General features: G+C 35.9%; 2 protein-coding genes across 3 annotated transcripts in view; one reads left to right on the top strand and one right to left on the bottom strand.

Annotated features, from left to right (window-relative positions):
• Positions 1-8,851, top strand: part of LOC107708856 (rho guanine nucleotide exchange factor 25-like) — a 74,850-nt gene extending 65,999 nt beyond the window's left edge. For both annotated transcript variants that reach the window (XM_016513223.1, XM_016513224.1), the window contains 8 exons: positions 913-1,005; positions 2,209-2,259; positions 2,527-2,604; positions 3,480-3,671; positions 3,755-3,935; positions 4,062-4,279; positions 5,178-5,330; positions 7,528-8,851. In XM_016513223.1, the coding sequence (XP_016368709.1) occupies positions 913-1,005; positions 2,209-2,259; positions 2,527-2,604; positions 3,480-3,671; positions 3,755-3,935; positions 4,062-4,279; positions 5,178-5,330; positions 7,528-7,647 (1,086 nt within the window). In that variant the 3' untranslated portion in view covers positions 7,648-8,851. The remainder of the gene's footprint in view (positions 1-912; positions 1,006-2,208; positions 2,260-2,526; positions 2,605-3,479; positions 3,672-3,754; positions 3,936-4,061; positions 4,280-5,177; positions 5,331-7,527) is intronic.
• Positions 8,852-12,055: 3,204 nt separating this feature from the next.
• On the bottom strand, positions 12,056-13,826 carry LOC107708798 (transcription factor Sp5-like). Its single transcript, XM_016513108.1, has 2 exons — positions 13,723-13,826; positions 12,056-13,090 (listed from the first exon to the last, which is right to left on the bottom strand). The coding sequence occupies exons 1-2, from the start codon at positions 13,774-13,776 to the stop codon at positions 12,056-12,058; spliced, it is 1,089 nt and encodes a 362-aa protein (XP_016368594.1). The 5' UTR covers positions 13,777-13,826.
• Positions 13,827-24,110: the final 10,284 nt, after the last annotated feature.

Genomic DNA, 24,110 nt, shown 5'->3' with positions numbered 1-24,110 from the left:
ACGCACAGACGGTTGTCGTGGTAATGAACACCAGAGCAACCAGTTGCGCGTCCGCACTGAACGCGCATCTCGCATATAAAAAGCATTTTAGGGGGCCCTTTGCTTTTGGGGGCCCAAGGCGGTCGCCTACCTTTGCCTAATGGTTAAGTCCGCCTCTGAGCGTGAGGGGCTGTTTTGGGCACACAAACCCAACTGTGTAAATATCTCATGGCAGACTTTCTCGCTCTCTTTCCATTTGCACTGTGTGTGTGTGTGTGTGTAATCGTTCAGTGGACATGAAGGCCCCGACTGACCCATCAATTCTTGGAACAGACAAAACAGGGAGCTGCTTGATCGAAAAGTTTGACACTTAATGGATTCTTCTCTGTGCTGTGCCAAAACATTTAGAGGTTTGATAGCTGGCATTACTTTAGGTTTTATAGATTGAGATTGCAGGGCATTATGGGATAATGGATCAAGGAGAGTGTTTGGCTATGTTTGGAGTGGAATACCAGCATAAGTTTAATGCATACTGTCCAGTATGTACTGCATACTGCCTACCATTTTCTAGTATTTGAAACCTATGTAAAATGAAGTTAAATTTCTAGTTTTTTTTTGTAATATATTTTTTTAACCCAATTTTGGTCTTAACTTATTAATCATATGATGTGTCAAGAAAAAGATGGTAAATGGATAAAATATTCATTGCAATATCCTTTATTTGCATTCTGCACCTATCCGCAAATGAAATAGCTCATCTGGGTGCACCATTTTATACTGCACACAGTATGCGTACTGCAAAAAAATAACAAAATGTAAAAAAAAAAAAAGTGTGGATAGTATTGTAGTATGCTGTCCAGAACGCTGGCTTTCTCTCTTTGTGCATAAAGGAATCAGTCAATGAGGTGAATGTTTGTGTGTGTTTGTGTGCAGGAGCTGAAACAGCAGCTGGGTCACAGGCTGCAGCTGAACGACCTGCTCATCAAACCCGTGCAGAGGATCATGAAGTACCAGCTGCTTCTGAAGGTGAAACAGAGTGCAACACACAGACGTGCACAAACACACACATTCTTGTGCACTCATGGCTCATTCTATTAGGAGTGTTGTGGACCATGTCTAATCAATTCCACATCATAAATAAAACTAGAATATCAAATTATTATCAAATACTGATGGAGATGTATTTGATTTTAAGAGTAAAAAGTAAAGAAAAATGTCCATTGCCACACTTTGTATGTTGACCACTCAAATTAGATTTTCATTTAAAATTGTGCAATTTTTCTATATTTCATTTCTATATATAAGCAGATTAATGAGCTAATTATATTTACACTACTATTCAAAAGTATTTTTTTTTTCAAAACATTTTTTTTGAAAGAACTCTCTTATGCTTACCATGCCTGCATTCATTTGATCAAAAATACAGTAAACACAGTAATACTGTAAACCAGGGGTCGGGGACCTTTTTTGACCAAAGAGCCAATTTTGTATTTTTGGTTAATGCATTTTTCCAAAAGAGCCAAAGTAAAAAATTATATATATATATATATATACATACATATATACATACATATATACAGTGGGGAAAGTATTTATTTGATCCCCTGCTGATTTTGTTAGTTTGCCCACTTACAAAGAAATGAAGGTCTGTAATTTTTATGGTAGGTTTATTTTAACGGATAGAGACAGAATACCAACCAAAAAATCCAGAAAAAACACATTATATAAAGGTTATAAATTGATTTGCATTTCAGTGAGTGAAATGGATATATAACTATAAAACTATAAGTAACTCTTATTGACCCAAAACTTTTTAAATGTATTATATGTGTTCTTATATTCTGCCCTGGTTGGCAATCACTTAAGAAAGAAATGCATTCTTTGTATGCCGGTGCCTTTGGTTTTAAACTTATCACAGTAAAACCACAGACCTGTTACTATTCACAACCTATCTGAAGTTTATGGAAGAATAATAGTAAAATGTTGCCAATGCCAACTGTCATGCGGTTAAATTTAACTGAAATCTCAATGGTTTTTCTTAGCTGCTTTGTACTGTAATTGTAGAGTCACCAACATTCAGTACATTTCTTCTCATGTTCAAGGATCCACCAGCTTACTGCTCAGAATGTTGCACTTAATTAGTTTCCACACACAAAAAGCCATTAGTACAAATAGACCGCGATACAAAAATAGAATGTTCTAGAGCTCACGCTGTGTGTCTTGCGACAGGATTTCTTCAAGTACTACACAAAGGCTGGGATGGACACTGAAGAGCTGGAGGTATGAGTCACTCAGACACCATAATTATTATGCAAGTTTAATTTCTCAAGACCAGAAACACATAATCCCACCAAGGAACATTGTGTGACTCCTTGACTATGCCAACATATTTTTTTCTTCACTTTGGTGTCACTTTGAGCCAGAAATCAGTAATACTGTACTTGCTCATAGGCTTTAATAAGGAACTGAGGTCAGTTTCCACGCATTGCTCTTTCTTGCATTCTGTCCTTCTTCATCTTTCTCTGTCTTTCTTTCACTCTGGAACAGAAAGCAGTGGAGGTGATGTGCTTTGTTCCGAAGCGCTGCAATGACATGATGAACGTGGGTCGGCTGCAAGGCTTTGAGGTATGGCGCCAGACGCAGGCTGTGGTTTAAAGCTGTCGGGCTGTGGAAATGCTGGGAGAGACTCTGATCCCCTGAAGCAAGGGAGTGCAAGAGAGACTGAAAAAAATTGAAAATGCAGATTTTAAACGTAAACTATATGATTTATTATTTTTTTATTCAGCAAAGGTGCATCAAATTAATCAAAAGAGACAGTAAAGACTTTTACTTTTTTATATCAGTTAATATAAAACTTTTATTCATCAAAGAATCCAGAAAAAAATGTATCACAGTTTCCAAAATATTAAGCAGTAAAACCGTTTTCAGCATTGATAATAAAAACAAATAATACTTGAAAACAATATTTCACAATATTACTGTTTTTTTACTGTATTTTTATTAAAATAAATGTAGCCTTAGTGAGCATGAGACATTTTTACATATATCATATTTTTTATTTATTCCTAATCAATAGTCTCTTTTCATTGCAATGTAGCATATTTATGTATGTTTTGTATGTTGTGTTTTTCTAGGATTTTGTTCTTTGCCTTTAGCATGTTCACTGGTTGTATGATTGTCTATAAAGCTACTTTGGAATGATATTTATTATTTTAAAAAAATGGGTAAAAGAAAAAAACATTAGTTTAGTTAGCTAATGCAGATTAAATATTTTCCACATATTTTACTATTTCGTTTTGACTTTTAGGCACAATGATAACTGAAATCCAGCCAAAAGTTTTTTTGCAGTAACGTGTATGTTATGTATATATAATATAATTACGTGTATATACACAAACACAGTTAGTTTTGTTTATATTTTAAGAAGGGATCATCATATTTGGGGGTCCCAAAGGGTTTGAAAAGCCTTGCCCTAAAACCATATTTTCTGTCTTTATCAGGGGAAGATCACGGCACAAGGAAAACTTCTCCAGCAAGACACGTTCACAATTGCAGAACAGGACAGCAGCATCCTTTCCCGCTCTAAAGAGAGACGGGTCTTCCTGTTTGAACAGCTTGTCATCTTCAGTGAGCCAATAGACAGGAAGAAAGGATTCTCTCTACCTGGATATATTTTTAAGAACAGTATTAAGGTGAGTTTGAGGAAGTTATCATCATATAAGGTTACTGTATTATGCAGTATGTTTGCATTGGTTAACAGGGCTTCTCCTTTCAGATAAGTTGTCTGGGTGTGGAGGTGTGTGTAGACGGTGACCCAAATCGTTTTGCCCTGTCATCTCGCGGGGCTGATGGCAGCACGGTGCGATTTGTCTTGCACTCGTCATCGCAGGATATCTGCAAGGCTTGGGTCAGTGACGTGAGCCAAATACTGGAGACCCAACGTAATTTCCTAAATGGTGAGACCTTCAAAGTTTCCCCAGCGGTTCAGTCAAAGTAGCTGCCATATTTAAATGACACGAACATAAAGCTATGAGGGATAAAAGGACAGTCGGTTCAATGTTTTTGTTTTGTGTGTGTTTCAGCCCTGCAGTCGCCCATAGAGTACCAGAGAAAGGAGAGCAAGAGCAACAGTTTGGGCCGTAGCATGAAGCCTCCTCTGTCAGCAGTGGTTGGTCTGAGGCCCCACTCCTCAGCTTCTATCGACCGACACAAACTGCCCTGTCTGCGCTCCTGTAACACATCTTTGCCCTCTCTCTACCTGCCCAGCCAGGTCCCCACTGATGACCACTCACAGCCAGAGGTAAGAGAGCTCAAGCATCCTGAGGTTTGCTTGAAACTCAAGCACCCTTTTTTTGCGGTCATCCATGCTTTTAATCAAGCCTAGGCCGAATTCCAATTTTCATGCAAACTAATAAACAAGATTGGTTTTAATGCGTCCCAAATCATAGTATACTTAATGGTGTACTATTTTTGAATGTTTAGTATGCATGCTTGAACAGTTGAAATCTTTCCTTGGAAATGAACTGAAATACATTTAAGTTTAATTACTAACTAAAACTGACATAAAAATAAATTAACACTATTTAGAAATGCTTCAAAAAGAAAAACTACCTATGAAATGGCAAAATGACAAAACCGAAATAAAAAAGAAATTAAAACTATTTAGATATGCTTAAAAAAACTAAATAGAAAAAGCATGTAACGAAATTACTAAAAATAAATATACAAAAACTAAAAAAGCTCATTTAAAATAGCCATTAAAACTATAATAGTGTGTGTAGTATATAAGTAATAGTGAAATAACACTCCACAGATATAATCAAATCAAAAACAATAATAATAATAATCATATAAAATCACTAAATTAAAAATATTAAAATAAATCAAAATATTTATTAAAAAAACTATGATAGTATGTTAATAATAGTAAAATAACCCTTTACAGATAATAATATACAGTATAATATTTAAATACAAACATGAGTATGTTACTGTAGTTAGTATTGCTGAGAAAGATTGGCCTCTTCTGTCTGAGATCATTTCCTTAACTTTCACCTCAACTTATTTCTTAACTCTTAAGTTTTCTTTACTCATCCCAGTGTCATCATCTGAGGGGTCACAATCGTATGTGGTAAATGGATATAAATGACTCGTTATTTCTTGTAATTTTGTAACTGCTGTTTCTGTCTGATGTCCAGCGCTGTCCGGTGGACTCCAGACTGAATTCCCAGACGGTGTCTCCAACTCATGTACAGCTGGCCTTCTCTGAAGAGCCATCATTCTCCCAGGCACCCCTAAACCGCCAGGCAGTCTCCAATGGCCTGTGTTCCTCTAGCATGCAAGCCTCACAGGTAAAGTGCACGCTATGCTGGTGTTTGGTAAGCATGCAATTTAGAAAAAGAAGCCACACTGCTCCCCCTGCTGGTGTAATGTAGACATTCAATAACAAACATAAACGGGCTTATTTGCAGGACAGGTACAATGTCTAAAGCTCTGGGTTTAAGTGATTTAATACAACTGGTTTAATTGCAAATTATATTTCCGAAAAAACAATTGGAGTAAAATATTAGCTCATTTTATCAGAAATAGTGCAGAGTCTTGAATATTTCTTATTCATTTTACCTAATGACATCTTTAATCATATTTATGACTGCTGTGAAGTCTCCTTTGTTGAGGTTTTCCCTATTCTGATACTATTAAAACATCCCTCTCCGTCTACAGCGGCGTCTAGTCCCGAATGAGCTTTGATGACAACTCAACAATAGTTGTGTGTGAAATAGCTGTTTATCTGCTTTACTCAGGCCTTTGAGCAACAGCACTTCACAAACAGGAAGGAGACAGGTTGACAGAAGGAAGTAACAGATCCCTATCAAACGCCTGATTGTTCTTGCAGGCTGTTGAATCAGACTGGTGCTGGATCCAAGCGCTGTTTTGACTTCAGTTCCCCTGTGTTTTTGTTTAAAGCCAACTACTTTTCATGCTAAGTTAATTTTATAGTAGTTTATCTTCTATATCTAAATCTAAAATGATCTACCATCTAATTTCAATTAATGCTGGCAATGATTACATTTCTTCAGGCTATATTTGTAATATTAAGGAAAAATAGGGGGTTCTTAGGATGTGCTTATATTAGCATTTTGATTGTTATTTCTATTCTGATATTGAAGGTGAGAAATGAGTCAAGGACAGGTATACCAAGGGACACCGATCATAACTAAGATATGAGGTTTATAATAAGTGTGAAAAGCTTTTTAGACAGAACCAAAAAGCAAGGCATAAGACAATAACACATCTGTCTCTCTCATATCTAACAAGGATTCTTGATCTGACAGGAGTGTTGAACAATATGTCGTAATTTCTGAAGCTCTGTTGTGACAATTTTCAGTCATGCCTATTTTAGTCATGTCATAAACCGTGTAACAAACATATTACTCTTAATATCCTGGGCTGCTCCCGGTAATTAAGACTCTTCAGCCATTTTCAGACTAGCGCTAGGCTTGTGACAGCTCGTTATTCTCTGCTTGGGGAATAGACGAAAATGTATTTGCCGTCACGCATCGCAAACCTTTATACATTCACGAATGAAGATTTCAGAGACTTAAAAAAAATATGAAAGGTAATTGAGACTTAATATATCTCACTTGCAACTTTGCAACATACTAATTGCATTTTTTATAATTGCGACTTTGTATCTTATATTGTAATTTTATAGCACACAATTGTGTGTTTTTTTCTCATAATTGTGGCTTATGTCAAATTATGACTGTATGTGGCAATTGCAAATATTTCTTATAATTGTGACTTCATATCTTACACATGCAACTTCATATCTCCCAGCTGTGACTTTATATTTCGCAATGTGACACTATTTCTCATAATTGTGTCCTAAAAACCCATAATTGTGACTTTATATTTTACAATGTGACTATATCTTGCAGTTTTATCTTCTATCTTCACAACTTTATTTCTTGTAATTTTGTCTTCATATCTCACAATGTGACTATATTTTGCAATTATGGCTTTGTTTCTTGTAAACGTAACTTTGTATCTTAAAATTGTGACTTTTTAACTCACAGTGGGACTATATTTTGCAGTTACAACTTTATATCTCATAGTTTGATTTTATATTTTGCATTTGCAACTTTATTTCTAATAATTGCGACTTTATATCTCCCAATTGTTACTATCCCACAGGGCGACTTAATATCTCGCAACGTGACTGAGCTATATCTTGCCACTCTGTTTCTCACATCTGCAAATTTACAGCTTATAATGTGACTATGTCTTGCAGTTTTACTTTATTAACTTAACTTCATTTCTCGTAATTGCGCTCGTAAAATTTGACTTTACATTTCACAATTATGACTATATCTCATACTTGTGACTTTATATCTTACAATATGATTTTATTTCTTACTTTAAGCACTTTTTTTTCTCAATAGGCACTAAAACAGGCTTCCACAGAATCTTGATATTAATAATGTGCTGTTTAGAAAAATAAACCATCAGTGGCAAAAATAGTGGGTTTTTTTCTCCATTGTGTCCCAGAGCTCAGGAGATGTTGGCCGCAGATCTTCACCGAGAGAGGGAGGCATGGCTGTTCCAAGTCCCTCCTCCACTCTTCAGCGCTCCAGTAACTTGGCCCAGCTTGATGAGGATGACCTGTGAATGGAAATCACCCTAATTCTGATTTTGCACCAGAGCATGCCACAGTCTGGACTTTATTCACGTCTGTTATCTTGTGGTATTCTTCCTAAACCTGTGACGCAAATTACCTAGTGACTTTTTAAATGGTTTTATATAATTTCTCTTTTTTTTGTTGTTGTTGTCTTTTATTAAAGTTGTGTTTTGTTCAAAGGAGAATCAACCATTCCTATATTGGGAGGTCACTGGAGCAGGAACCAGAGTAAACCTTTATTTGAGGGTGTGAGGATGCATTTGGGCAAGCGTGCATGTAATGTATGAATGTGTATTTGTGTGCTAAATTCTGATGGCTTCATCCTTGCAAAAATGCTGAACGTTTTCCATCAGATGTGTTTTGCAGAGAGCATACTGTATTATTATAAACATAAGAGGGTCCTTAGTGGGCTCACGCTGGATTTTAAAGGTTCGCACTATTGGTGCCTCTTTACAGAAGCTGTCTTTCTGTCTCCCGTCTATATTGAATGCTTTTGTGGGCTGCGTAAACTCTTCTGAAGGAGCTAAGGGGAAACAGACTCTAAATGCAGCTAATTTGTATATACTGTATGTAGAAGAATGATCTGTGCATGGAGACACGGACACTTGACTTTCTCTTCGCTAATTGGATGTTTGAATTCTCGAAGATCAATCAACTCCGTTGTAGTGGACGATGAGCGACTCGTGTTCAGCTTCGTGTTCAGACTTCACAACTACAGGTGTACATAAGAGATCACACACAACGAGCATCTGGAGGAACTGCTCAAGGGTTGAACTGAGAGATGGACAGCAGTTGTTACAGCAGAAGAACATGCAGTATAAAAGCAGTTATCTGTGGCTAAATGACTCTTTTTTTGGCTTCTGCCACCCCTCCTTGTGTAATGCCCACTGCCTGGATTACTCTGCAGGTCTTGTCATTCAAATTGAGGTTGCTGAATTATTAGATATTATTATTATTATTATTAATATATAACTTAATGAAGGCCAAAGGTAAATTGTCCTGTCATTATGTGCCAAAAGCAGGTGCCAGTACCCTTTACACAAAAATGAATGAAATATTAAACCTAAAATGTAATTCAGTTCATTTATCGACCATTTGAAAACGAGCTAAAACACTTGCTTAATTTTTAGTCAAATGTTCTCATAAAAACTACACTCTTAAAAATAAAGGTGCTTCAAAAGGTTCTTCACAGCGATGCCATAGAAGAACCATTTTTGGTTCCACAAAGAACCATTCAGTCAAAGGTTCTTTAAAGAACCATCTCTTTCTTACCTTTTTGTAATCTGAAGAACCTTTTTTCACCACAAAGAACCTTCTGTGAAACAGAAAGGTTCTTCAGATATTAAAGGTTCTTTATGGAACCATTTAGACAAACAGGTTCTTCTATGGCATCGTGAAGCACCTTTATTTTTAAGAGTGTAGGGAAAAAGCTAAAGATGTCAGTTTTTATTTTCCAAAGTTTTCAACACATTTTTTTGGTTATTGTGTTTTTTTTAGTTGTTTTATAGTTCTTATTAAAGCAAATTATTTGTTAATGGCAAACCAAATCATTAGTTAGAAAGAGGATTGACATTGTTAATCGAGTCTGAAACATATAGTTTGTCATAAAATGTTAGATGTCTCACCAAAGAAGGGATGGTATGTGTTTGGTATTTGATGTTGAAGCATGATCAAAAAGCACTTTCACTCCGTTTAGCTCATTGCACATTCTTTCCAACAGAGGGTGCCAGAGGACTTCAGCGCTGTATACACATCCAGTCGGTCTTTTCCACAGATCAGTTTAAAACTTCAAATTCAAAGCTCATGTGCTTTACTGTCGGCATGTTTCAGATGCATTCGCATAAATATCCTTAAAATGATTGTAATAACCTTCTCTTGCCTTGACGTAATATTCAAATCAGCAGAAATCAAATAATTTGACATAGCCCTGTATAAACTGAAAGCTTTCCTGTACTGCCTTTCCACAAATGTGGATTTGAATCTTACATTGTTGCATGCTATTTTGAAGAACACCTCTAAAAGATGAAGGAAATGATGTAGAGAAAGAATTGGACATGATCTATGTCTATGTGACAAAACCTATCGTTGTATTATATCAAATTAAACTGGTTCCTTTTGGAACTCCAAGAGTGTCTAGGAACACACGTTTCCTTTTCTGCTGTATTCACAGACGTTTGCTGTGTGATGTCTTTGAGGATGTGTATTTGTTGTATAAGGGAGACCGGGGCTAGTTGTCACACTAACATATTTCTCAGAGTAGGATTGTTTCGGAAAGTCAGTTTCTGTACAGGAAAAAAAAACGTACAAAAAGACCCAATGTAGTTCACTAAACATGACCTATAAAAGGGCAGTTTGTCGAAATCACATTGAAACCTGCCATTAAATAGCTTTTTATTGGCTCATCAGCAAAATTGTCCAGTAAAACAACTATAAATGAAACTGTAATGATCATTTGTATAAAATTACAAAATGTAAAGTATATGACAACTTGCCCTAATATTATGAAAAATATGTTTGCCCTGAAAACAAAGTCAAGCCTTTCAGTCAAAATTATATTCTAATTATAATCTAAAATTATAATCTTCATTAAATAATTGTATTAAATAATTTTTCTATCCCAGTGTGGTTTCATTGTGGTAATTAGTTCCAAGATATAATGATAATAAAAATATAATGATATTTTATTTTCTGAGACAAAATTCACAGAAATTATTTGGTTTTTAGACTCTTTTGATCTGGGTGTTTGAAACTAACATACTAAATCATTGCTAGAGAAAGTAAAAATTTGTGTATTTGGACTTTTTGGCTTAAAAAAAAAAAACTTTTAGTTATTGTGACAACTTGCCCCGTTAAGTAGGTTCTGGTGTAGTTTATTCAGAAGCAATCGGTCAGAACTAGACTTGCTTGTTGAATTTCTTCTTATTAAACTCCATCAGACACTTTATGTTGACCTACATGGATGAAAACCTTCACAGTCATTTTTGCAGTGGTGTATTTCAACTTTAAAAAAAAAAAAAAAAAAAAAAGATAAAGTATATGGGATTTAAAAAACAAACAAACTAAAGACTAGAGTCATACTGATATCAAACAATAAGATCAGTGAGCTTTCTGTGATCTGGCTAGGGAATCTAGTTTACACATGCAGACATCTGGTTCATTTGTCTCTGTTTAAGTCACATTCTTTAGCAGTAAAGGGTTCATTTACACACACAGATGGGGGAAGAGGGTTTGTGAGCATTCACTATCACAAAGGTGCCAAATCAAAGCGACTTCTGTCACGGCAAGTGGGATATAAACAGCCGGGGGTCCATTCACAGTGAGCTCCAGTAGAGCACTATCCTCAGTGACTGTTGTCTGTTATTTACACCAGCCATTACGAGACAACATGACTGTGAACTTGATGGGAGAAGGTCAGACCACTGTTCTCATGAATGGCCTGACTATTTACTGACAACTGTAAAATGTCTGAAGTCTCTCCAGTCATGTGTCTTTGCTTTAAGTGCTTCCTCGACACCTTGGAAACAATGGCCACCTTAAATTAGCATCCTGAATGCTAGAACATTATCATTAGAATAAATGCAAAACGCTGAGGTCCGACACGCCATGTTAGATTTAACATTAGCCATTTGCTGAACTTCACACATCTGTTAAAATGCACGAAGTGTGCTTGGCAAGGTATTAAACACTGTGAAGGAATGAACAAAACGAAGCACAAGATTTTGATTTGCACAGTTATTTGTGTTTATTAATATTTCACATGCTGGTCTTTATAGAACTGTGCGCTATATAAACATTATATACATTTGGTTCATGTCTTGAAACTATTTAGATTTAGAGTGAAATAGATTTATAGCAGTGCCATTCTCTGCAAGAAAACAAGACCTACAGTGATCTGTCAGGGAATAACGTTGGCAAATTTTGCAACCAGAACTTATGATTTTAATATAAGGCATCAATTTTACCTAAAAACTAGAGAAAGCAACAACAAAATGCAAACAAATGACATTTTTACCATGTAACAAATACTTTTGATTGTGCTGTTCAGAGAATTTCTTTAGAGGAATTGAATTATCTTTAAATAAATGTGCAAGGGCAAATTTGGTCATAAGAAGTCTTTGCGTCCAGAGCCATAATAAAATGTCACTTTTATCAGCTCTATCACATCCACTGTGACCTAAAGTCTCTTTAAGGTCTCAAAGATCAATTTCCGTGCAGCATGGTGTGCGTTCGCTCCAGTGTTTTCAAAACAGGCCCATGCTCTTATTGCTTTTTGGAATATACTGTATTTTTAACAATTTCACCTTTTCTATAAAAAAAGTTTAGATGACGCAAATGGCCTCAAAGGGTCTCTGGTTTCATTCCTGATACTATACTGTGTTCTTTTGCATTCAGCATCCTTTACTCTCTCTTAATGTTGCTTAGCAGTGCATCAGTCCCACTTTGAGAAGGCTGACTGGACCGACTCTTCCTGCTCTGGTGGGTCTTCACATGCTTGGAGAGGTGATCGCTCCGCATAAACCTTTTCCCGCACTGTTGACAGCCAAAACGCTTCTCCCCGGTGTGCGTGCGAAGATGCCTCTGCAGCTCATCTGAGCGAGTGAAGCTCTTTCCGCAGAAGAGCCAGTTGCAGATGAAGGGCCGCTCGCCGGCATGCCAGCGCAGGTGCGCCTTCAGGTGAGAGGTTTTTTTGTAGACCTTGCCGCAATCTGGAATGTGACAAATGTGTAGTCTTTTCTTCCCGAACTCCAGAGCAGCACCTCCGTTTCCCGTGGACTGGCAGTTGGGGCATTTGCACCTGCGACAACGGCGAGTTGAGCTCAGCAGACCTTTTGAGGTTCCTTGCAGAAGAGCAGCGATTTGAGGCTGGTGGCCCAAAACCAGCTGGCGTCCCAGAGAGAAGGGGTGCCCGGAGGGTGCGCTGTTACTCTGAGGGAGACTCCACCACTGCTGGCCGTCCTCAACGTGTCCACCTGGCAGGTGAGGTCTTCCTGAAGCGTTCTGAAGGAAGCTAGGAAAGTTCTGACCCACAGCGTTGTGCTGCGTGTAGTACGGCACGTTCCCCTGCGCCTGGGAGGAGAGCATCTTTACTGGAGACAGATCGAATGAGTAGGCGGTCGGAGGCTCGGCTGGAGGGGTGAGGGGGAGCTCGTGGTGGTGATGGTGGTGATGATGGTGATGATGGGAGTGCGAGCCCAAGGTGGGCTGCATGTGGCCAGGGAACTGCATTTTGGGCACAGTGAAGGTCATCTGGTGAGCACTCAAGCTGGAGTTTGGGGCCACGTCATTGCTCCAGAGCTGAAACATGCTGGAAGCGGAGCCCACCGGCCCTTCGTAAGGGAGCTGAGACCCCTCCTGCCAAGCCTGACTGCATGTGGTGGCCAAAAAGGAAAGGGTGTTAGGACCGCTTTCTGGAGAGGAGCTGGGAGTACGATCCTAGATGGGGGGAAAAAAATCATTGTAACTAAATGAACCTTCATACGTTCATATTCATATATACAGAATTGATTTAGAATTATATTTGGTATAAAAAAAATATTTTGTAAAATACGTTTAATTACAGCCTTGTTTTAAGTTTTTATTATTATTTGAAATTATTTTTATATTATCAGTAAATTAATAATTTCTAGATAATTAAAAATAATAATAATGCAGCTCATTTTACTAAATTATTTTTGTTTTTTAAAGTGAATATATTGAATATAATACATAATCTTGCCAAAATGACAACTTTAAGTTACTTGCACTTTTTAAATTACTTTTAATTTCTTAACTGTTCTGAAACTAAATTAAAAGTTCTTAAATTTGAAGGAAACAATGTGACATGTTAAATCAATGGAAACTAGATGATAGATAGACAGACAGATAGATAGATAGATAGATAGATAGATAGATAGATAGATAGATAGATAGAAAAAGAAAGAAAGAAAGAAAGAAAGAAAGAAGATGCACCCAAATAAAAGTTATGCAGCAAAAAAATTTTTTGTTGATTTAATTGTGCCAAAGTATCTCTAGTAAGCGGAAAATGTATGATAAAACAAATTTATTAAAAAACAAAAGTGCAGTACCTGTAAGAAATTGTGCAGGAAATTGTCCGCTCTGGATAAGGTTAGCGCAGCCATGTGTGCACGGGAGCTTCAAGATATATCCACACCTGCGTGAAGCGCGGCGCGCAGTGCGTAACCGTGCCAAAGTCAGAGCGTGCGGGCGAGGAGGCGCGCAAAGATCCTGCACGGATTGACCCCGTTACACAACCAGGTTACCTGTGCATGAGTTTAGATATAGTGATCATCAATAACCCCTTGATTCTCTCTTCCTACTCCTGTCCTTTATCGGATGTAAGAGTCTTTGACCACTTCGCGCTCTTGCTCCTGGTTTTCTGGGTCCCTTTTCAAAAGCAGCGGCTTTCAAACCAGGACTCTTCCTTTTGAAGTGCGACTGAAGGGCCTGTCGCAATAAGTCCTGAGGATCATTTCAAAGGCGTTCGGATTGCATCTTCTCTTTATAGGGAAAAGATCCTCTCGACGGGGTCTCTTAAGTATGTATCAGGAGGGCCAGTGAATGGAGGAGAGATGCGGAGGGGGAATATTGGGGAGGGCAATCTTTGGGAGATTAGCAAGAGGGGTGTATTATAACCTTAATTTCATTCTAATTTCATTTTGCCAAATGTTAACCTGTGAGAACCCCTTTACTTTACAGGTTGTTGGTGAGAAGAGTCTAATATGAGAAAGTTCGTTTACATGATATTTACAGGTTTAACGACTCGTTCTTTTGTCACAAATTAAAAACGAAATGAGCACACTTGCTTCTTACAATCAAGACTTTATAATAACTTAATAAAACCAACAAAATGTAGCTGGTCACAATAATTTCCACTCGATTTTAAGAGTTTCAACTTAATTTTTTCCATCAGTAATTACGTAAAAGTGCGACGAACCTCGCAAATTATAACTTTTTAAATGACCTTTTAAAAAACATATATTTTAGCGTGCAGTTGATATGCATTTAAAACGAATATGAAAATATATTATACATATGAAAATGTGACATTTCTAACTGCTTAATTGCCATTAATATAATTATTATTTTTTCCTATTGTTAGTTCCAAATGTAAGTTTTAGGGGTTTAAAGTATTTCAATGTATATTAGTTCCACTGTAGGCGGTTTGATTTTTCTGTTAATCTGTTTTTAATCTCTTCAGGTGTTATTAGTTGTCAATTTATCATTCTGGAAAGATTGCGTATTAATTATGACGCTAAATGAAGTTTGAAGACGATCGGATTAGGCTATTATTCTTGTCCCATTAATAAAAGCGAATGAAGAAGCTATACCAGGTAATCAGTAAAAGTTTCCAACAAAACAAATGTAATAAATCTCTATGCACACTCAGTAGTTCGCACTCTGAAGTGATATTAGAAAATAAAGAGCCCTGCGTGACATTTTCACACTCCGGGTTCAAGTTAAGGGCGTCATCACATTTAAAGGGATTAAATGCAGAGCATTCAAAGTTCATCTAACACTTTGAGTCTTTCTCTCACAGAATTTACATTGAAGTCGGAAAGCCATTTAACATCTTAATACATAGAAAATCCTCACTGCTTTGTGTTGCCTCTCACCTCCAGCCGCATAACAATCGACCTTTGTCCTCGCAGATGCATTGCTTTAGTCTGCTAAAATATACCACAGTGATGGAGAAATGACATGACATGTAGGAAACGTGCTTAACTTATACGTGTGTGTCGTCTTCAGATCGGTCAAATAGGATTGAGTTGCTGTAATATTAATTTTTATTTTGAAGACTGCCTTTAAAATAAACAACCCTATAATGATACTCAGCCCATTAATGTTTATACTGAGTAAGTGGTTTCATTCACACATTTAAAGAAAGAAAAAAAGTTGTTTAATAAGAGATAGATAGATAGATAGATAGATAGTCTCTAAAATGATTGCTGTTAAACTGTCTCGTTTTTATAATAAGTGAGAATAGTTCATCAGTTTTGTTAAAATTGCATTATTTCGCAGGATATTTTATATTCATAAATATGATATTCAAAAAAAAAGAGGGAACAGAGGTATAACACATCAGAAATTTGGTGGCTTTACGTAGGGGAGGCTGCTTCTGTCTCCTTTTGCGTGCTTTATTACGGAGCAGAAGTTGTTAATTACCCAGATTCTTATTTCCTGTCCCCTAAATCCCCCCTCCTTCCCCCAGCCACCCCCACTCCTCTCACTGCCTCCCAGATGAGTGTCTTTGAAGTGCAAAGTATGCTCTCCTCACTTTGAACTGTGCAAACAATGCTCCAGTGGTTGTGCTTACCTTCCCCATGTTACCTCATTTAAATAGACCTGGATACGGCTTACGCCGTTTTCAAGGGAAAACTCATTTCCAAAGCAAGCACAGATCCCAGCCTTCATTAGGCAGCTGTAGAGATGGCAGGCAATCAGGAGAACTGCTTTTAACAGAGGTTTCGGCTGCTGTTAGGTGGCTGCACACTATTTCCTGAGCATGATTAGTTTACTACATCCATTCAGGCATAAAATGGTTAGCTCCTAAATTTATATATGGTTTGAACTGAAATTAAATTATTTAAAATGATGCTTTGAATTGAAAAAACAAAATGTGTGGGATATAATATATGTGACCCTGGCCCACAAAACCAGTCATAAGTAGCACTGGTATATTTGAAAAGTTCCAATGCAAAAGCCTCTAAAAGGTATCTGGGTCAAAAATGAGATAACGATGCTGAGTGAATGCTCTCCACACATAGTATATTTTCATCAAGCACTTTCACTTCAAATGCGCTAAATCCCAGCCTCAACCCATTCAGAAGTACCTGTACTTACATAGAAACCTATACATAGCTAGAAAGAAATGCTAATTTTAAAGAAAAACGTCAGACATATTTAGAGGCTTTTGCATCTGAACTCTTCATTTGTAGCAATAACCAACAATACATTGTATGGGTCAAAATTATCGATTTTTCTTTTATGCCAAAAATCATCAGGATAAAGATCATGTTCCACAAAGATATTTTGTAAATTTCCTACCGTAAATATATCAAAACTTAATTTTTGATTAGTAATATGCATTGCTAAGAACTTCATTCACTCATACCCTCAGATTTCAGATTTTCAAATAGTTGTATCCAGTTGTGTAAATAGTTGGCTAAATATTGTCCTATCCTAACAAACCATACATCAATGGAAAGCTTAATTATTCAGCTTTCAGATGATGTATAAATCTCAATTTCAAAACATTGACCCTTACGACTGGTTTTGTGGTCCAGGGTCACATATAATGCTAATTTACTATCATTATTTAAAATATTTTATATATTCTATATATTTCCCTATCATTTTATATATAATATATGAAGGGATAAAATCATATAGAATATATATAATTTTAATAATGTATAAAATGTTTAATATCTACTGTTTTCTCCCCGCAACATTTATAATACATTTTTTATTTATTATTTGTATTTTGTATTTGTATTTTTTTTCAGCATGTAATCTGAAATATTATTCTAAATAATGGTTGCAAATGGTAGTACATTTAATATAATACATAGATATGTGTAAGATAAAATATATTACTTCCCTTAGCCTTTTCTAATTTCAGTTTAAACCATTACTTTTACATTTAAATTGATCTGATTTATCAAATAATTTATCATAGAGAATATAAACGTTTATATGTGTATAGTATATAGATTTAATTTATTTCTACAATCTAATTTCTAAAATGTATTAGTGATACAGACCGCAAGTCTTACTTTTCTCCATTACAAATGCAAAATCCAAAAGAAAAGAGATACTGGATGTCCAATAGTTATAAAACATTTTATGTCAAAAATTAAAGATCATATTTAAATAATATAATATATAGAATATTATGTTTTTCTTTATGTCATCTTAGATGAATATAATTTTAAGTAATGGTAGTAAATGATCAAATTCATTCTAATTTATCATAGAATATATATGTATTATAGTATATAGATTCTTTTAATTTAACTTTACGATCTAATTTCTAAGATTTGTTATTGGTCCAGACAGCAAGATTTCTACTCTTCTCTATCACAAATGCAAAATCCATTCACTCAAAGATCAATGTCCTCATAAAATGAGCAAAACAATAGCAGGCATGTTGTCAAGCTGTTTTTAGCATGTCTGGAGGGCAGTTTAAGAGTCTCAGATCGCTAAATTGTCCCAGCTGTCTTGACCATCTGCACTCCAAACAGCCAGCCACAAGCTTTTGTACTGCTGGCCATCTCCAAAAGCCAGTTTACAGCCCCACATGGACTAAATGACTTGAAACCCCCAACTTGACAAATGTGGCATAATGGATGAGACAGAGTGCATGTAAAAAACCTGCTGCCCCCTGCATCTTTCCAGCTAAAACTCTAATCAATGCAATCAGGAATGGCACTGGTCATAATTACCACGACAGTGTCAAGGAATGTTGAATAGTTTAGGATGCTGATGATGCTGAGCTTTAGGCCTGGCTTACTGATGATTTTGCACAAATATTTGATTTAATCGCCATAATCTCTCATTTAATGTTCATTTAATGCATCTTTAGAACACATGAAACTGTAATGCACATAATAAAATTGAAAGGATTCTTGAGGCATTGGAGAACCCTCTGGAGAACCTCTAGCACCTTTTGAAGTGGCCTCAAAAATCCTATTTGTATTCAAGGAAACCTGTTTGCACCACAAAATAATAAAAAAAAAAAGTTGTGACACTTTTTTCTCACAATTCAAAATTTGAGAAAATAAGTCACAATTAAGAGATATAAACAGAATTGTGAGATATAAGCTCCCCTCGCAATTCTCAGAATTTTAAGTTTAGATTTTGCAAATCTGACTTTAATTCAGAGTTCACATCACAATTCCTTTTTTGTTTGTTTCTGCCACAGAATAAAAAAATACAAAAGTTTTTTCTCACAATATCTCATACTTTGAACTTTTCTTCTCAGAATTGCGAGTTTATATTATGTTATCTTACAATACTAATTAACTAACTTTTTTTTATGTCACGTTTCTGATGTGAGAAATGTTTATATCCCACAATTCAAACTTTGTTTCTCGCAATTCTGAGAAAATAAGTCCAAATTGCAAGAAATAAACAGAGAATTATGAGATATAATCTTGAAATTTTGAGACAAAAAAAAAATCAAAATTGTGATTTAACTATCCATCTCACAATTCTGGCTTTTAGAATTGCGAGAAAAAAAATCTGAATTGTGAGATATAAAAAGTCACAATTACATTTTTTAATTTATTTATTTCATGGCGGAAATTGGCTTCAATATAAACATACATTTCAAGTGCCTCAAAACCTTGCAGGAACTTCCTCAATTCCCATTTCTGAAAAGGTTCCACAAATAGTGTCTAAAACATATCTAGTTTTTTTTAATTATTATTACTTGCAGTACATTACTGATCACTTTTAAAGGTATAGGTTAAAAGTACAAATGAACGTTTTTGAAAATACTAAAAAGAAGATTTATTGAATTGGAGTCAAGAATTAGAGTTATTTTGCACTATGAAATGCTCACATAAGCCATTTTGAAACTATGAAAGAAATTGTAAAAAAAAAAGAAGAAGTGTTGTTAACAACTGTCCATTTGTATTAATGTGAGATGGAATTCCATCATTTGTGTGTGAAAATGCAAAAGCACAAAAATCTACTTGTCAGAGAAACTTTTATCATTACTAGGGGCACTTGAAGTTTGTTTGCATTTTGTTTTTCAGTACTCTTAACAACTTCAGAAGTCAGATCACAGGAGCCTGTGATCAAAGCAGCTTTCGGTCAGTTCAGGAAACACAGGAGCTATACCCCGTGCTTTGATATTCTACATCAATATTTCAATTCAACAATCGCTTGACATGCGCCTGCACTCCCTGAGACGAAAGACGAAAGGAAAGAGTGAAATGGAGGGGGTACTGGAACTGTATATAAAAACGAGAGTGAAGACTTTACAGCAAGGAACAACTCCCTTCCTCAGCACCGATCTGCCTCGTCTGTCATTTAAATACACCCTGACTGCTTAATCCCACAGCAACAATGGATGGTAAACCAGAGCGTTTCAGGTCTTTGACCCACACATAGTCACGTGACAAACTCTGAAAGTTGCCATCTGAAAGAAATTTGCTCAGCGTTCGAGCTTTGAAGAATACTTCAGCACTTTGAACTCTCACATATTGAAAAGACATCCTGTTTGAAGACCAGACATTCAACCTCAAGCACTCAGTTTCACTGGAAGACAGATGATTTGATACAGACTACTGTTCAAAAGTCTTGGGTCAGTAAGATTTTTTGAAAAAAATTAATACTTTTATTCAGCAAAGATGTATTGAATTGATCAAAAGACATTTACAATGTTACAAAAGATTATAAATGCTGTTCCTTTGAACTTTCTATTTATTAACAAATCTGGGAAAAAATGGTTTTAAACAACTGTTTTAAACATTGATAATCAGAAATGTTTCTTGACCACCAAATCGGCATATTAAAATGATTTCTGAAGGATCATGTGACACTGAATTCTGGAGTAATGATGCTGAAAATTCAGCTTTACCCTCAGGAATTAATTACATTTGAAAATATATTAAAATATAGAAAACAGTTTTAAATTGTAATAATATTTCAGTTTTACTATATTTTTGGTACAACAAATACCAAAGAGAGCATAAGACACTTTCAAAAACATAAAAAAATCCCAAACTTTTGAACATAGTGAAGTTTGTTTGCTGCTTATAATGAGAAAAGACTTTCTAAAATTATACACAAAAGAGTCCAAAACACTCCAAAATGCTATTGTGCATTTCTCTACATTTTTCCAATAAAAACAACACTATTCAAATAATAATTTGAGCCAAAAATGTACATGTATTTCAGAATTTCTTAGTATCCGATATGTCTTATTTATTATTATAATTTTTTATTTTTTTATTTGATCTAATTTTTTCAATGTGGATTCTGGACACACAATATTTTTATTACTCTATTACTTTACTCTGACACTTATTAAAATGCACTCAGACACAGCAGATGTTGGTGTGTGCAAATAACGTATCTGAAATTTAAAATGAATGATTACTAATTTACATTGTGAGGGGGGCATTGTTTATTTATGGATCATGTTCTTTAATCCCCTTAAAGACTCAAGACTAATTCCCCAAAATAGCTGTCAGTCTAAGGCAACATAATATAAATAATATACAAGCCCGGCTGAAAACAAAAGAAAAGAACAGGCGGATTATCAATCAAATACGGCTCATAACACGCAAACACACACTGAAAACAAAAGAAAATAAATAGTCAGAACACCTGACAATGTCAAGTTAATGTGGGTATTGTGCAGCACATGGACCCCAGCCAATTTCCTTAGAAGCTCAGAATTACAGTGAGACACATGAGCGGTGTGTCAGGCTTTGATGGCTGTGTTCTAATTACACGTATAATTCCTGTACCTCCATTTGATTACATGGCAGAAAGCTTTACTCTGTGGAAATCACTAATATAATCATGGAATTCTGATTGGATGTTAACTAACTTTGCAATACATTATTTTTCCGTCAAATCGCTTTAGTTTAGTTAGAAACATTTCTAAGAAATAACTTTATTTCATTAGAAGAGGAAGTTAAAAAACAGCCTATCAAATTTAACCAGCAATCAAAACCAAAACATTTGGTTAGAGGGGTCCAACCTTCCTATACCAAGCTATGCAGATCACAATTGTTCCTACATTCCAAGAAAAGCTGTTGAAATGGATATGACATTTGCTTGATACTGTAAAGCTGCTTTGACACAATCTGTATTGTTAAAAGTGCTATATAAATAAAGGTGACTTGACTTCTGACAGTGATGACATTCACACGGAAGGGACAAAAGTGAGTGATGACTTCAGCGTTTTCTTAACAGAAAGAATGTTCCTTTAAACTCCTCAAATGCAGGTGCTTCTACAGGCCCACACTCAGACCGTTACATGTGCGCACCCAGCAGATCTACTCAAATGTGCCTAAAATGCAATGGTTTAACATGCTAACTATAAAGTCCTTCAAATACACACTCTTAAAAATAAAGGTTGTTTATTGGCATCAATGGTTCCACAAAGAACGTCTCGGTTACGTATGTAACCCTCGTTCCCTGAAGGAGGGAACGGAGACGTCACGTCGGTGCCCGACGAATTGGGATCTCAATTCGTCGGTCACCGACGTGACTCTGAGTGACCGACTGAAAGGGAACCTTTTCATTCCACAGTTTATGCACCAAGAGCTTGTAACACTCCAAAGAGAAAGGAAAAATTGAAATCGCATCATATGACCCCTTTAAGAAAAAAATGGTTCTTTTAAGAACTGTTCACTGAACGGTTCTTTGGGGAACCAAAACTGGTTCTTCTATGGCATCGATGTGAAACCCCCCTTTTGGAACCTTTATTTTTAAGAGTGCATGCTAAGTAAATAGTATCCTGATTATTTTTTTTTTTCCATGGAACAGACACACCATAAATAAACACATACATACATGCATACATATTTAAATACTCTTTGGAGCCTGAAAGTCTATAATCATTATTGAAGGCATAATTCACACCAAAATGATTATTCTGTCATCCTTCATTCTGTCATTTTCATACGGAAGCTTGTTTCTGCCACTGGATAAATAAAAAATAAATAATAAAGGTGATTTCAACTTTTTTTTCCATTAACAATTCTGACTTTTTTAAATCGAACAATTCTTGTGTTTGTGAGTTTATATCTCACAATTCTGTCTTTTTCTCTGAGTATGAGATAAACGTTAAATCCTGAGGGGGAAAAAAGTCGAAATTGTGAGCTATAAACTCACATTGGCAAGAAAAAGTCAGAAATGTGACATATAAAACAGAATTGCAAGAAAAAAGCCCAAGTTCTGAGTTTATTGCAAAAAATAAAAATAAAATAAATATAAACGTGAGATGAAAAAGTCACAATTAACTTCTTTTTTTTTTTTATCCTATGGCAAAAATATCTGAGGCAATACCTTCATGTTATTTTAAATCTGTATGACTTTCTTTTGCAGAATATAAAAGATAATTTGAAAAATGTTGGTAACTGAACCATTTCAGTTCCCATTGACCTTCACTATAAACAAAATTACAATGGAGGGCAGTGGGACCCACAACAGTTTGGTTACAAAGATTCTTCAAAATATCTTCTTTTGTGACATCAGGGTGAGTAACAACAGAACTTTCATTTTAATATGAATTCTCCTCACTCAGACCCCTCTGTGCCCCTCCTCCACCCTGTATCTCAGGCCATATGCGGCCTACTCATCCAATGCATTAGTGATGAGCTGGTGGCAGAGTCCCTGACACGAGCAGCAGCTCTCTGCTCACAGATGTAGATTTATTTGTGTTTGCACACCTCCATCAGCAGCTGTTTGGCCCCCACGGTTAGCACAGCCCCCGTAATGCACGGAGAGATGTCATCCGGCAGCGGGCCATGCCAGGCATCGGCGGTGTGCTGTTGTGTGCTGCTTAACCAGAGGCGCTTTGAAGATGCCACCTTTTGACAGAGAGGTGCTTTTATCTAATCCTCATGCCGTAATTTGCACCCCCGTACCTTTAATTTATGACTACTGATCAAATAGCTGCCTTTGGAAAATGAGAAACTTAAGTGTTTTTTTTTTCTTTTTTCCTTCTTTTCTCGATGCAAAAAGAATTCCTAATGTTGCAGGCTGAAAGGGATGCATTATGATGGAGAAGAACACTGGATCAAGGTTTCTTTGATCTATGGTTTAATTGAGTGTGCAGACAATAATAAGACCAAACCTACTGTGATGGATCAACGACAAATTCATTCCTGATACAAATTCATAATGCTAACTTGCACAATGTACTGTACTAAGGAATGATGGGCATTTTCATATAAAATATATGTTCACACACCTTTAGTTCAATGAATTTTCAGTTATTTGTTACTGATTTGCGTTTTATTTCTAGCAATATTTTAGAGCTGAGTATAGCGGAAAAAAACATAAATAAATAAATAAAATGTGCATAATTTTTCCATTAATTTTTCAAATATGTTATTTTTATTATGATTTTCATACTATTAAAATTCCCTGACATTTCCTGGAATTGAACTGAATTTGATCTGTATTAGTTTGTCTATCTATCTATCTATCTATCCATTCATCCATCCATCCATAAGTTTGAAATATAATACACTTACAAGTGACATACTTCTGAGTCACCACTGGAATGACACACATTGAGTGAGGCATTTGTGAGAAAGTCCTTTCAGGACGTCACGGTCTACTGTACATTACGTCTATTGACTTCCCTTCATTGAGTTCACTTCACCCGCTGACGACAAGCAGGCACGTCAGAGACAGTTTTACTCCTTGTCTTCTAAGATCTTTTCTTCCTCTTTCCCCACAACAGAACAGACGGCTCTAG

The sequence above is a fragment of the Sinocyclocheilus rhinocerous genome, unplaced genomic scaffold (genome assembly GCF_001515625.1).
Source record: "Sinocyclocheilus rhinocerous isolate Xijiao unplaced genomic scaffold, SAMN03320098_v1.1 scaffold1406, whole genome shotgun sequence".
Taxonomy (NCBI): Eukaryota; Metazoa; Chordata; class Actinopteri; order Cypriniformes; family Cyprinidae; genus Sinocyclocheilus; species Sinocyclocheilus rhinocerous.
Note: the sequence above shows the minus strand (reverse complement) of the source record. Positions and strands in the feature narration are given on the sequence as shown.